Genomic DNA, 14,710 nt, shown 5'->3' with positions numbered 1-14,710 from the left:
AATTTTAAATATAATAAGTTTTCTAACAATTTTTTTAATTATTGCCCTGATTTTATTTATTTTCCAATATTTAAAAATTAAACTATTGTGATGGTAAGGGAGAACCCAAAAATATTTGCTGATTCTTAAAATTGTTAAATACCTAATTTTAATAATATTTTCGCAAGGAATTGTTTACAAAATGCTGTTTTTTAAATAAAAATATTATTAAAAACATATGTCACATGTGCTCTGGTAACTTAAATCATATTATTACCCACTTGGGTTGCCCTCTGCCAAATTTAATATTAACATTCTGGCCTAGATCAGGTAGTCAAACATTTGGTCCAATATATCTATTATAGCAAATTATGGGCTAATTGAAAATATTTCTTGAAGGGCCGAGACTACTCAATCCGGCCCTGTTAACATTAAATGCATCTAATTATTCACTGCTTGGTAACAATAATATTTAGTAATGAATGATGGCATGAAAAAATGTTGGCTTTTTAAAATAACCAAAAAAACCATGTTACTTTTTATAGCCTTGCACTAAACTGATTTGGTTAATTGGTAGCCTCTTGTGGATGCAAACATAATGATTACTTTCAATATTTGTATTTACACTTCTAAAATAATATTTTATTTTAATACATTTTTGTTATTTTTATTATAATAAATAATAATACATTTTTCAAGTGTGTATTTATTAAGGTTAATTAGTTAAAATAGGTATATGTTAAGTATTAACATAGTCATAAATTATATTAAGATAATTTTAATAATATGTATATTGAATATTTATTATTTCAATATGGTATTCTTTTATCTATCAAATACCTAGAATGAAATTAATTGGATAAATATTTTTAAACACCTATTTTTTCCCTTTAGAAAACATTAGAAACTCTAACAAGAGTATTAGCCAGGCATGTCTATGGTCTGGATTTAGCTGATCTGCCATTGGATCGTATTTCGGACAAAAAATCAAGAAGAAAACGTGGTAGTACTACACTAAACTCTGCATATAATATGTGTAATTTATCCCGTACACAAACAAACCAACAACGAGGTTCAGTGACAGGTAATTCATTTATCATTTTTTTTGTTAGGCCATGAGGTACATATTAAAAATTAAAACTTATAAAACTGTAAATATTGATACATAATATATATATAGGTACATAGAATAATCTTGATTCTTGATTATACATTTTATTTGTTTTAAATTCATGATTAAATGATTTATTGTCAACTCGGTACACAGGAGACATTTTTTCACTAATCATAACTTTTTAACAGTACACAACATATTTCCCCTGATATTATATTGTACAGATAAATAAATATATAGGTGTAGTGTGAATAATTTCTGTATGAATAGAGGCTGTTTTAAGCCTATAATACCCAAACAATATTTTAAACATATGACATCATATTATGTTCTAAAAATTTACCTAAAAAATATTTGAAATTTATCTTTAATATTTTATTATCTCAATAGCTCTCTTCTTCTATGTCTGTAGATAAAGTATACCATCTTTTTCTTGTAAAATGTTGAGTACTCATTTTTGAATTGAAATTCAAGTTTAAAATCAAAAATAACCTAAACCATTTCCTCCTTTTGGATTACCCTACTCATATTTGTATACAAATGCAAAGAAATATTTAATTTTTACTATTTATTTATGTAATTATGTGTTGATTTAATTAAAAGGTATTGGTATCAACTTTGTTTTTTACCTAGATAATCAATCAGAAAATACAATCAAAAAACGAACATTTATTAAACGGTCAAATAGCGATTCAGACATAACATACTGTTATTTATTTCAAAAATATAGTGAAACTGATACAGTCTTCAATATAACTGGTATATTATTAGAAATGAAGATATCCACACTTATTTAATTTGCTTTTTTCTCTAAATAGAAACACCAACAACAGATGACCTTAAGTATAGCTGGAAGGATGAAAAATCATCAAAATGTTTATTTAGTGAACGAAAATGTCATTCTTTAGAAAATTTAACACAATTATTAAGTAAGTATTTACTAATTAAGAACAACTTTATGGAGAAATCATAATGCTAATTTAAATATTTTAACAATGCAATTATGTATTTTTAGTGTTACGAATGCGAGATACACATTCAAGGTCACCCTCCCCAGTACCTTCAACTGGTATGGAAAGCAGTTTATTTAAAGAAGCACACAATATGCAAATTGAAATTATGTCTTCTCAACATCCTTCTTCAGGTATAAATTTATAATTTAATATTTTAGAATAGTCTAATGAAGGTAAACATGGTATTGATATTATACTGATGTATTGTAGAAAAAGTAACCAATAAAAAGTCAGTTATGTCCGGGGGTGATGTAAGGGGATGGACACCCGATGTTGCTGCTATACTATGGCGTCGAATGCTCAGTGCTCTTGGTGACGTAAATACTTTAGAAAATCCATTGCTTCACGAACAAGTATTTCAATACTTACTTGACCTCAGCACAACTATGACTAAAGTAAATCGATAGAAGTTAAATCATTCATTTTTTAGATGGAAATTATTTAAAAAATATTTTTTTGATAGATATATCAAAATCAAGGTATGGTAGAAAAAGAGAAATTCGTGTCTCTTGAATTAGTACCACCAATTTCTGTGATTTCTCCTTGGTGTTTTCAGGCAAGTTGAAAATATAGCAAAATACATTTTTACTTTAAAATATTTGTTAATTATTAAATTATTTTATCTAATTTATAATTATTGTGTGATAATGTCAATATTGTTTTTAGGCCTTGAATTTACCAAAGGCTTACAGAAATGGTAAACTCTATGCATATAAATTATTGTGTCAGATGACTTTAAATAATAGAGATATGCCCCTAGGACAAAAATATGTTACACAATTTTTTAAAGTTCTGCATTACGGGTTAACTTCTAGTGATCAAGTAATATTATAATCACAGGCTTATAAATATTTTATGTTTCAAACCAAATAAATTAAGATACAATTTATTTGATGTTTCAGGAAGTCGTCAATACTATATTGAAAAATACTGGTTCTGAATTTTTTTCTCACCAACTTCCTGGGTTCACATTACTTACATTAGATTTTGTACATGCATGCAATGAAGTTCTTAGTGGAACAAATGTTGTTTTGGTAATAATATTATTTGTGTGTGTGTGTAATTTTTAATTAATATAAAATACAATTTATATAATATTTTGGACCATTAACTTTTTAATTTTTATGAATTAATTATTATTATTTTTTAATGTTTTGTAATTTACAGGCCCCACGTGCTGAAGCTGTATCTATATTAGGCGCTCTATTAAGTTTCCCTTCAAACCTTACTAAAGTACCTTATCTTAAACCAGATTGTCATCAGTTTGCTATTACATATTGTCCCGATATAAAAGTAAGTTTTAAAAATACTTTGATTCATATTGAAAATAAATTATGTTATTTTATTTTTTTGTAGGATACAGTTATAACAATTATGTTGAAAGTAGCCAAAAGAGAACCATCAGGACTAGCAAGGTGTATTTCTTTGTCCAATTTAGGTATATTTTTATGTCAAGAATTAAGTAACGCCAGTAAACATCCTTGTATTAAAGAAGCAATTATCACATTATTACATGCCTTACAAGTAAATGTTAACAAATTTTATTTCATACTTTCACTTGATTTAATGGCTATAAAAATGTTTACTTACAGTTTAAAAATGAGAAAATTTCCCAAATAGCTTGTGATAATGTTATGTTGCTCTGTAATTATATACCAAACTTGTTGAAACATTATCCTGACATTCCATCAAAAGTGCTTGAGGTAATTTATAATTGTGTAGAGTGTAAATTTATTTTATATTTACTAAAACAGAATTTAATTAATAAATAATGAGAAATAATTTGTATGTATTTAATTATTACATAATTTAGGTATTATCGGCTACACTCGCAAATATGTTACCAATAGGTGACAGAAATAAACGTTTATTAACATCTCTAGTATTTTGTCTGGCTGAATGGACAATGTGTATGCCTGTACCACTATTGTTGGAACTACGGTCTAAACAGAGCTTGGCGATGACAGTGTTCATGGTATGAAGTATATTATACATGTATTATTTTTAGTGATTAGTACTTTACTAAATTATCTACTGTAAAAGATTAAAGAATTTAATTGGATAAATTCCATGATAGCAAATATGTTTTGAATTTTTATTTAAAATTATTTTATCTTTAGGTTATTGATGCTTTGAGTAGAACATGTAATGATAAAACAATTGAACGTTTAAAAAAAGCAACAGAAGTAAATTTAGAATATTCAAATGAATTTACATTTGATATTACATTAGACAATTTAAAATCTGGAGAGCCGAAAAGCAATAATAAATTTGGTGATCATATTATGACTCCTACTCATTTAAATAGTACTCGACACTCGCTTCAAATTGCTTCAAGAATGGTCAGTATTTGAATAATTGAAATAACCTTGAAATAAATGAAAAAATGTAACTTTTATTACATCGGATATGTTTTATTACTATTTGATAGATAATTAACCATTTGTTAAATCATTTGGGCCAATTCCCTATGCTGATTGGGCCTGCAAGGTTATGTTCCATGGTATCAGAACACGATGACACTTTGAACTCTATTTCAGAACAATTAACGACTGACATATTTACTGTCCCCAGCATACAGGTGCTTATTTATTCAGGATGTTTAGATATAACATTAATATATATATATATTAAACTTGAAATATTATTTATTTTATAGTTATTTATGTCTGTTACCAACATGTTGGTAATGTCTATAATTGAACTACCTGCATTAGAAGTACCAGGTGGAGGAATCACCGCTGGTCTGAGAACAGGTTTAAATCAAGTACGAGTTCTACAACGAGATTTAGTTGGAAAATCATGCTGGGATATTTCACCATTATATTGCAGTCCTAACTGTGAACACAAAAATGGTAAATTTAAGATTTTACTTAGATAAAATAAGATTATTTATATTAATATTGTAATATTATTATTTGTCTTAGATGAAAATTTGTTTATAATCAGCCCTATCCAAAGGAATAATGAAACTGAAGAATCAATTGTTGTAGCATTTAATACAAACTGTAAAATCCAACATACTATACGTCACCGAGCTCCCAACATTTTGCCGACTTTAGACGATTCTGCAGATGATCTTGATAATTTAGACGACGTATGTTTGAATTTCTGGCATATGTTTTGTTTATTACAAATTAATCAAATAATATTAAATTACAGTTACTCCAGTATATTGGTTATACGAGTTCTGAATGTTTAGAAGATATGGAAATTTCACTGAACAACCCTGCAGTAAAGTCTCCTATGACTTCGCAATTAGAACAAGATATCATGAGTACAATTTTAGGACAACAGTTCATGGACAACAGTTACACAGAAAAATTTAATGCTGTGCATTATAATCAGTAAGTTGAGTATCTATGTGTTAACGAAACATTAATTTTTAATATTATCTGCATTTTTAAAAAAGTATGGAGAAACGACCTCAATGTAGTGTACATAAGTCTCCGTTTCAAAATGGTCGTGCCCTATTTTCTGAATTAGGTTTTACCAGCTGGGACCAACGGCGACAAATTTACCAGCTTGAACGCAATGAAAAGGTCCTGAGAGAACTTCGCGTCCTTGACGCCCAGGTATAAGTTTATGCTCGTTATAACTAACTTATGTTACATAATATGTATGTTGCTTTAAATAACATAGAATAAACTGTTACATAATTTATGGTTTAGTGTTGTAGAGACACTCATAAGATTGCAATTATTTACGTGGCCGAAGGCCAAGAAGATAAGGTATCAATCATATCAAACACTGGTGGCAGTCAAGCGTACGAAGATTTCATTTCAGCATTAGCTTGGGAGGTAAAATATTGGTGTTTTGTAAACCCGTTCTAGAGTTAAATTGTTTGTTTGCGCATGCTACAGGTGGAACTGGAAACTCACAATGGTTTTATGGGCGGACTGCAACGAAACAAAAACGCCGGTACAACAACCCCATATTATTCGACTTCGTTCATCGAAGTCGTATTTCACGTAGCCACTCGAATGCCGACTACAACCACGCAAGAAGCATACATACAAAAAGTGCGTGTGCTGTTATTGTATTAATTGCTCTCCTTTCGAAAATCCAACATATAAATCTTCCCTTCATATAATAAATCATTTTATGAATTACAGGCCAGGCACTTGGGAAATGATGAAGTGCACATTGTGTGGTCAGAACATTTCAAAGATTACAGACGTGGAATTATCCCAACTGAGTTCTGTGACGTTCTTATCATAATATATCCTCTACCAAACAATTTGTACAGGATTCAAGTTTCTAGAAAACCAGAAGTAAGTAAACTAATACACATAGTAATAATAAAAATACATAATGTGTAATTTTTGCATTAAATATCCAAAATAAGTTTGAACTAAACTGGAGTGACCAGTAGTCATAGAAGAATCTTAAGTATATTTAAATACCCGACTTAGTTTCAATATTATCTTAGTGATAATAGCTGTATCTTAGTCATACAGAGTTCTGTTAACTGGTGTTCACTGTTCTTACATGATATTCTTACAATTATTTGTATGAGTATATTAATATATTGGACTGCAGTCATATGTGTCTGTAATATAAGTTCAACAATTCAACTTAATAATAAATCTTATACATGGGTGTCATTTAACATAATTATTTCACTAGTTATACTTAATAGTGTTCATCATCATTAACTGGAATTTTTAATAGTTATGCACTTGTTATGTAAAAAAAAGGGGAAAAAAGGGGAAAAAAGAAGTACAATGCCAAATATTCTTTCGAGAGAGGACTGTATTTTATTTTACATGAAGAAAAAAAGTATTTGCTCGATTGTACAAAAAAAAAGAACATAACCTGTCCTAATTCATATATAAGTATAATATCACAGCCAGGGGCGAACGCAGTTAAAAATTTCGGGAGGGGGGGGGGTTGAAAAAATTTAAAGTAGGTATTCATAAATATCATATTATTCATACTGTATTACACTTTTCTATAATTTATTTTAGTCACTTATACTATATACATAAATACATAATACATATATAATATACATATTACATAATAATAATATAATATAGATAATAATTAATATCTAATTATTACAATTTGTAGGTTAGTGTAGGTTAGTTGTAGGCGGCAATTACATTTGTCGTCTGTCTACATTACGTACATCATTGGAATGGAGGCTTTCGATGTTGATCAGTTATTAATAAGTTATAACATACTGTCATACTCACTTCGAAACTGCATTATCATACATTTTATTGGTGATTTTACTGTATCCATTAATTTACAAATCACGGGAGAAGGGAAACTTTTTAATAACTAACATAGGTGGCTGCAGGAATGAATCTCAGGTGCAGCTATATGTTAAAATTTAAAGGGGGGGGGAAGTCTTGAAACTTCTACAAATTAAAATTTTTTTACAGAAAAAAGAAATACTAATAATTAGTTATATTGGTTGCTAAGGCCTAAGGCCAAGACTCTGCAGGTCACTTTACTATGAGTAATGCTACTTGCTAGCCACCCTCACCAACTATTTAACCAATTATGTCCACCTGTATTCCATATAAATTTACTTTTGGGATTTTTTATTTTATTAGTTATAAATTATAAAAAATTGTTCATACAAGACAAAAAAATATTAATATTATGAGTCAAAAAACTTAAATTTTAAAACTTAACATTATGTATTCTAAAAAAAATAATCCAATAAGTAATAAATTATAAAACCATTCGACGCGTCGTATCATTTAAAGTTTTGAACTCTTCAATAACGTCATCAATATTCACTGAGTTTGTTTTCTCTTGTTCAACCAACACATTACTAACTATAATCAATGACCCATGGTTTTACTCATGGTTAGGTTTCTAAATTACCGTATATAATATACCTATTATTATATATTATACAAGACATAACATATTAGAATACCACCTCTATCTACTCCATGTATCCGAGCGCTTGTGTAGATAACATGTTACACTATCGATCACGGAAAAACCATGTAAACAATAGTCAATGATATTGTACGCAGCATCGCAGTATAGTAATCGTTATACCTTACATGATATGCAGTATATATATATATTTATTTACTGTGAGAGTACGCAAGGTTTATATTATCTATAAACCTTAGAGAGTACCTACTGCCAATATCACTTAAAAGTCAACATTGATAATTTTTCAAATTTGGCATTGGCAGAATTTCTGATGAAAATTGTAATTTGTATGTTACAATGTTAATTTATGTTTTATTTTCATTTGCTAATTATTGTATAACCCCATGGTAAAATTTTTGCGGTGGCTGAAATGTCAAATGCAGCCAAGGCTGCAGTGGCTGCACCCGTAAAACCGCCTATGATAACTAATAATTAATTTTAATTTTTTTGAAATGTTATTAGTAATACACTAATACATTTGTAGGTCAGTTAATTTATTTTTTGTACCTACTATTTCGGGGGGTGTTTTAACCCCTCCCCCCCTGCGTTCACCACTGATCACAGCATATGTTTGTGAACATGGTAACAATATAGGAATAATAATTATGATAACAATTAACATTCGACAAAACAGCACTTATTTTTTATTTTTTATCTAACTTAAGAAAATAGTAATTTGGTTTAATTTTCAATAATATTATTGATTATTAGTAAATTCAAAAGAACTTACTTATAACCAAGCCTGGGCATAAACGCGTTAAAAAGTAAAAAGTAAAGTTAATTTTAACTTTTAACTTAACTTTTTAAAATTTAATTTTCATAAACTTAATTTTTAACTTAACTTATTTGAATTGATATAAACTTATTAAATAACGAGTTACTTTTAATCAAATTCAAGTTAAGTTAATTTATAAATAATTAAATAATAAATATAATGAAGTATAAAGTTGGCTATATTTTCTAACAGTTTTAAAATTTTAGTTTCCTGAAAAAGTATTCAGAGTACATTCTTAAATACCATGTTATTTTTATTTAATAATTTAAAAAAAATGTATAATACTTGTCTGTATTAGTGTATATCAACGGATTGTATTTGTTTTGGCATTTTCAATTTTGTATTTTTTTTATACCTACTACATAATTTTATTAATTCAATACCTATGTATAGAAAAGCTATTGGCTATTTCCTGTGGTAAATAATATTTATGATTTTTTTTATTTATATAGATATTATAAAAAAAAAAATAACTTAACTTAAATTAATAAGTTAATTGAAAATGTTCATAAAACTTTTAACTTAACTGAGTTAAAAAAAGAATTAGGTTAACTATTAACTTTAAACTTTTTTAAATGTTTTCCATTAACTTAACTTAACTCAGTTAAAAATTATCATTAACTTGCCCAGGCTTGCTTATAACTATAATGGTTTTACTAAAGTATTTGTTTAACTAAAATATATTCAAGAATAACAATCAATTTCACGAAAAAAAAGTTTTTAAGTAATAGGTACATGAAAACTAGTAGCTAAAAATAATATTAATTGCTTACTATAAAACTATTGTTTACCATAAGATCATGTGTAGAAATTTACTTAGTTTAATAACTAATGAGGTATTAGTGAAAAATAGGTGTATTTACATACTAAACAGCCATCTTACTATTTTCTGGTAAAACTAAACTAGTTTCTGGTTTCTACTAGTAAATTTATTGTAGTTCAAGGTATTAACTGTGAAAAATTTATTTTATATTATTACCTACATAACCACAATCCATGAGAAATTTGCTTAGAATAATTAATTAAATATAAACACGACACATAGTATGCTGGTTATGTTTTTGTTATGTACCTACCTACAATTCATTATGTTTTATGATCTATAATAAATAATATGTTTGCATAGGTTCCATATTTTGGGCCACTTTACAATGAGGTCATTGTTCAAAAATCAATATTAGCCAATGTTGTGCGTTGCACGGCAATCAATGCATCGTGCGCCAAACGTAGTATGATACCTTTCTACCAACAATAGTATGTTGACCATTACTGTATCTCTTAAAACAATATTGATATATAATATTGTAATTGTCTTAACCGTCGGTAAAATTTAAAATTAATCAATTTTACAGCTACGAAGAGAGATGGCGGTCGTTAGATATGATCATGAAGAATTACAAACACTCCAGCACCTTCGAAGAGTTCATATTGAATGTATACTCGCCCGTCCAAACTATATCGCCATTCCAACAACAGCCTTACCTTAGGAGTAATTCAGGTATTTTTACGTTTAAAATAGCATTGTCTAAAAATAATGATTACAAGTTCACATTTTTCTGTGTATTATGAATAAAATGAATCGTATTTTAATATGTTAGAAAAATACAAGTCTGACGATTATGTATTGTCTGGTTCATCTTCATCCAATTTGGCAGCGGCACTCATAGACTCGTCTCATCAGAATAGGAACACTAAAGGTAACTGGCACACAGTGGCCAGCAACGCATAGTTTGATTTTAGTATTGAATTACAACTGATTTCCATATAGACATAGCATAATAATATCATATTATAGTATGCAAGACCCAACTCTTCAACAATGACAATTCATAATGTACTTCGTGATTTTTTTAAACCATTAACGTTTTTAAAAATGTATTTATTGATTTGCATAATTATAATAACATATTAAAATAGATAGGTAAATCTAATACAGGTAATAATAGTTTGATTGCAGATTCCCCTCAGAAATATATTAGTAATAATTAGTATCATTACATTAGTGTACTCGTATACATAAATATAATATAAATACTTAAAATTATTAATTTTTAAAATTAATGAGTTAGATATAAACTTAAAATTTAAATGTATTTAAGGAAAATTATTTCAAGTAATTATTGATTATTTATTATTTTAATTTAATGACGGGTGCAATCATTATTACCCATATTAAAAAATTATTAGATTCAATTACATCATTTTAAACTTTTTTATAGCTTATGAATAGTAGGTATCCTTACAAATGTCACCAAACTATTACTGGTTGCAATTGTGATTGTAATCATGCACAGATGATCTAAACTCTTAAGTATTGAACAATCTAATCTAATTCCCTTGTTCATTTTCAACATACCAAGAATCTGTGGTCAATTATTACCACTTTATAAACTATAAAGTGTCTGCTATCAGAAATTAGTAATTATCAATTTAATTTAATCGTAAAATGTGTCAGTGGTATATGCAAATAAAACAATACTGTCAGTAAAAAATGTCTGTTTACCCTCACTAAATATTGGCACATCAATAAATATATACTTATAAATTATAACTATTGTTAATTTATGTTAAACAGTTCATTGAATTTTGTTTTTTATATAGGTTATATATTAAAATAGGTACTTTGAAATATATGTCAGAAATAGTTTTATTAAGAAATTATTACGTTATAAATAGTACAAATATAATTTATTTTTAAAAATTAAAAATTAAGTGTAACAATATTTTTGAAAACGTTAATAGTTTTTTAAACAATGAATGTCCTTTGATAACTTAATTTAATCACCATGTATCATTAATATATCATGTAGAGTTGACAGACACAGTTTGTTATAATAATACATACATTGTTTCTAACAATATATGTATATAGGATTGTCAATTGATTGGCCTAAGAAGAACGGAACTGATGTAGATGTGTTAATATCAGCTGGGATATCGCCTAGGCCCCATAAGAAATTAACTTCACATCAGAATATCATGCGATAGCATAATCGAAATTAATGGTATCAACTTTTTTTTGTTTATTAAGTGTGTCATACATGTCCAATTTAATAGCATTCACTTGAAACGGTTTACCGTTGCATGCAATTTTGTTTTGTTCTGTTATGTTTTGATTGTTTAGTCTTAGCTTCCATTAGGTATAAATGTACTATTATCTATTACTGATATTTTACTCCAGTATAAATGCATTATTTGATCAATTCTGCTGCTTTGCCAATAGTTATATTTGATTAATACACTTCAGTAGTTTAACAAGTAACAACAATACATATTTTATTTTAGATTTTCCAACTGTTTCAGAAAAATTGTTGTGCAATAATATATATTTTAATATGTACTGTAACTATTAATTATTGAACATCTTATGTGTTCTGTACGTTGTGTATCATATAATGTGGTGTTTTACAAATTGTTTCTTTTCAAGTATTACATTTTTTTAATGGATTACAATGGTGTAAATAGGCTGAATCTTTCCACCCTAAATCCTAATCTATTTCTTCTGAATTTTTTTCTCGCAGTTAGAGGATTTATGCTCAGGAAAAAAACGGGATCAGAGAATTAATCCTATTTTTGCCTCTGTTGTGAAATAACTGCAGAAATATAATTTAACTTTAAAATTAATGCGAATTCTTAAAATCTTCATAAACAATCATTATTAGTACAGCTATTAAATGTATTATATTCTGCTTTCATTAGAGCTTTTAAATGTAAATTTATTAAACACTATTAGTTTTATCCTGTAGTCATCTTGGATAATATTTACATGCGTACATCATTAATATGGTAGTGTGTGTTTGTGTATGCAAAAATAAAATGTTTGCTTCAAAAAACCCTATGTGTTTGTAGTTTAGTAATCTAATTTAAATATTAAAAAGCTAATATTAAAATCTGAAAAAAATTGCATTCAATATAGTTAAATTTAAAAACTATACCAAAAGTTGCAAACAATACTACTATGCCATGAAATTTTACTTCAATGGTATAAAATCATTGTAGCTATACAAAAAATTATTCTCATCACTAAGACATAAAAAATGTTTTAACGAATATTCAACATATACATAGCAAATATATTATGTGTTAATTAAAAACAATTGTATATAGTTTGCTTTAATACTAAAGTAAATTTATTGTTAAAAATAATATTTAGGGCACCTCATTGGTAATTATTTCCTAACAATGTTTGATCATTGGTCAATCTATTCTAAATCTAAAGATGATACAAAATTATTTTAGCTGAATGCAAATACATTTGTAAGACATGTTACATGTAAGCACAGTGTCTTTTTAATATTATTCAATTATAGTAATACTCTTAGGTTAGGTTAGTTGAAGCCCATTGTACCAGGTCCATGAACAATATAAAATTAAGTTGTGTTATATTAAACATTTTAGATAAATTATAAATATAATATTTCGCAGTGGCATATAACATCACATAACATTTTTATTTCCAAGTCAAAAAGCTATGATATTATACCAAATTTTTGGTTGTCTTATATTTTTATTTTTTACTTTAATCGTGGTCTTTAGAAAATCAAATTCCAATGTAGTTGGATAACAATGATGTTTCCATTAGATTATTTTATTTATTTAGCTATAAATGATAAATATTAACCATAGAAACCTGAATATTTCTCCATACTAAAATCATTATTTTCTATAGGTCCACATTAAAATTTGCAAAATATTGAGACTAGTTTTAACCTATTTATAGATACTTTTAATTTTTTTTCATTAAATGTTGATAGAAATATATTACTTAGTCAAAAATAACTTAACACAAAGTTTCTCATAAGTTCTTATTTTAGAAATTTAAGTATACAGTATCTTCTTGGTTAAATTTAAAAATTCATAAGCAGTAGTTACCTTTTCTACCTTACCTTTCTTTACTATTGCAACACAATTGAATAAGTAGGTATTTAATGTAAATTATAACCTATAAAATAACTACCTTTAAATAACTATTTTCATCTGACAATCTCAGTTTTAGATTCTGAGCGGAGGGATGAATGTATTGATTTTACCATGATGTGTGTTTTTTTTTTGTGTGTGTCTGTCATCACGTTTTGGAGCAGTAAAAATGCTTCGATTTTTGACTTCAGCACCTCGTTCGATCAGAAAGTGAATCTAGTTGGTACTTTGGGGGGTCAAAAGTAAAAAATTCTTAATACTTTTCTAAATAATTGAGAAAAACAAACTAAAAATTAAGGGAAAAACGGGAAATTTTACGCACACTCATTTTTCGACAAAATCGATTTTGGTTTTTGATGTAACTTTAAAACAAATGACCATAGATACATGAAATTTTCACCAAATGTTTATATAAGTATATTCTATCCACCATGCAATTTTCAAAAAATTTCGACTTAAGTTGAACTATTCATAGGCATTTCAAATTTTCGATCATTATTAGTTTTTTTAAAATTAATATCGATAAAAATTTATTTGTTAGGCAGAAAAGCTTGAAAATTTAATACAAGGCTTTTAACATATTGTTACAATAGCAGTTGAAAAATAAAAGAAATTCATAGGCACAATTTTTTTTATAAGCATTCAAAGTTTGAATTTTGACAAAATACGTAAAAACCACGAAAATTCACAAATTATTTTAAGCTAGAAATTCATAAAAAATTTTCCTTTTATATCTAAGATTTGAAAATTTAATACAAGGCTCATTATATATTTTTACAATAGCAATTGAAAAATAAAAGAAATATATAGTCACAATTTTTATACAAGATTCCTTACAAGTTTTTCAATCTTTATCACAAATAAAAATTCCACAGGAAATTCAAATTAAATTTTTATGAGCATTTGAAATTTAAATTTTCACAACATTGGATTTTCACTTTTAGCGATTTCCTTATTTTGCTGTAACTCTAAAACAAATTACCGTAGATACTTGAAATTTTGACT

General features: G+C 27.1%; 1 protein-coding gene across 4 annotated transcripts in view; it reads left to right on the top strand.

The window, feature by feature from the left end:
• LOC107162218 (putative Rho GTPase-activating protein CG5521) overlaps window positions 1–14,710 on the top strand; it is a 34,179-nt gene that overhangs the window by 14,753 nt on the left and 4,716 nt on the right. For 2 of the 4 annotated variants that reach the window (XR_016189671.1, XM_089217072.1), the window contains exons 14-37: window positions 874–1,063; window positions 1,727–1,852; window positions 1,912–2,022; window positions 2,109–2,237; window positions 2,317–2,501; window positions 2,570–2,662; window positions 2,773–2,928; window positions 3,009–3,140; window positions 3,274–3,399; window positions 3,463–3,630; window positions 3,699–3,809; window positions 3,920–4,081; window positions 4,227–4,448; window positions 4,538–4,687; window positions 4,766–4,961; window positions 5,034–5,203; window positions 5,269–5,453; window positions 5,519–5,681; window positions 5,778–5,906; window positions 5,970–6,128; window positions 6,222–6,380; window positions 9,915–10,042; window positions 10,141–10,286; window positions 10,387–10,485. Coding sequence is in view for 3 of the 4 variants with exons in the window: in XM_089217072.1 (XP_089073198.1) it covers window positions 874–1,063; window positions 1,727–1,852; window positions 1,912–2,022; window positions 2,109–2,237; window positions 2,317–2,501; window positions 2,570–2,662; window positions 2,773–2,928; window positions 3,009–3,140; window positions 3,274–3,399; window positions 3,463–3,630; window positions 3,699–3,809; window positions 3,920–4,081; window positions 4,227–4,448; window positions 4,538–4,687; window positions 4,766–4,961; window positions 5,034–5,203; window positions 5,269–5,453; window positions 5,519–5,681; window positions 5,778–5,906; window positions 5,970–6,128; window positions 6,222–6,380; window positions 9,915–10,042; window positions 10,141–10,286; window positions 10,387–10,485 (3,595 nt within the window). In the remaining variant the exon portion in view is untranslated. Of the gene's footprint in view, window positions 1–873; window positions 1,064–1,726; window positions 1,853–1,911; window positions 2,023–2,108; window positions 2,238–2,316; window positions 2,502–2,569; window positions 2,663–2,772; window positions 2,929–3,008; window positions 3,141–3,273; window positions 3,400–3,462; window positions 3,631–3,698; window positions 3,810–3,919; window positions 4,082–4,226; window positions 4,449–4,537; window positions 4,688–4,765; window positions 4,962–5,033; window positions 5,204–5,268; window positions 5,454–5,518; window positions 5,682–5,777; window positions 5,907–5,969; window positions 6,129–6,221; window positions 6,381–9,914; window positions 10,043–10,140; window positions 10,287–10,386; window positions 10,486–11,660; window positions 11,794–14,710 lie in introns of all 4 variants that reach the window. The other 2 variants (XM_089217071.1, XM_089217073.1) reach the window with 2 other exon arrangements.

The sequence above is a fragment of the Diuraphis noxia genome, unplaced genomic scaffold, assembly GCF_037042655.1.
Source record: "Diuraphis noxia isolate RWA-SAM2 unplaced genomic scaffold, SU_Dnox_SAM2 contig0001, whole genome shotgun sequence".
In the NCBI taxonomy this organism is placed as follows: Eukaryota; Metazoa; Arthropoda; class Insecta; order Hemiptera; family Aphididae; genus Diuraphis; species Diuraphis noxia.
Note: the sequence above shows the minus strand (reverse complement) of the source record. Positions and strands in the feature narration are given on the sequence as shown.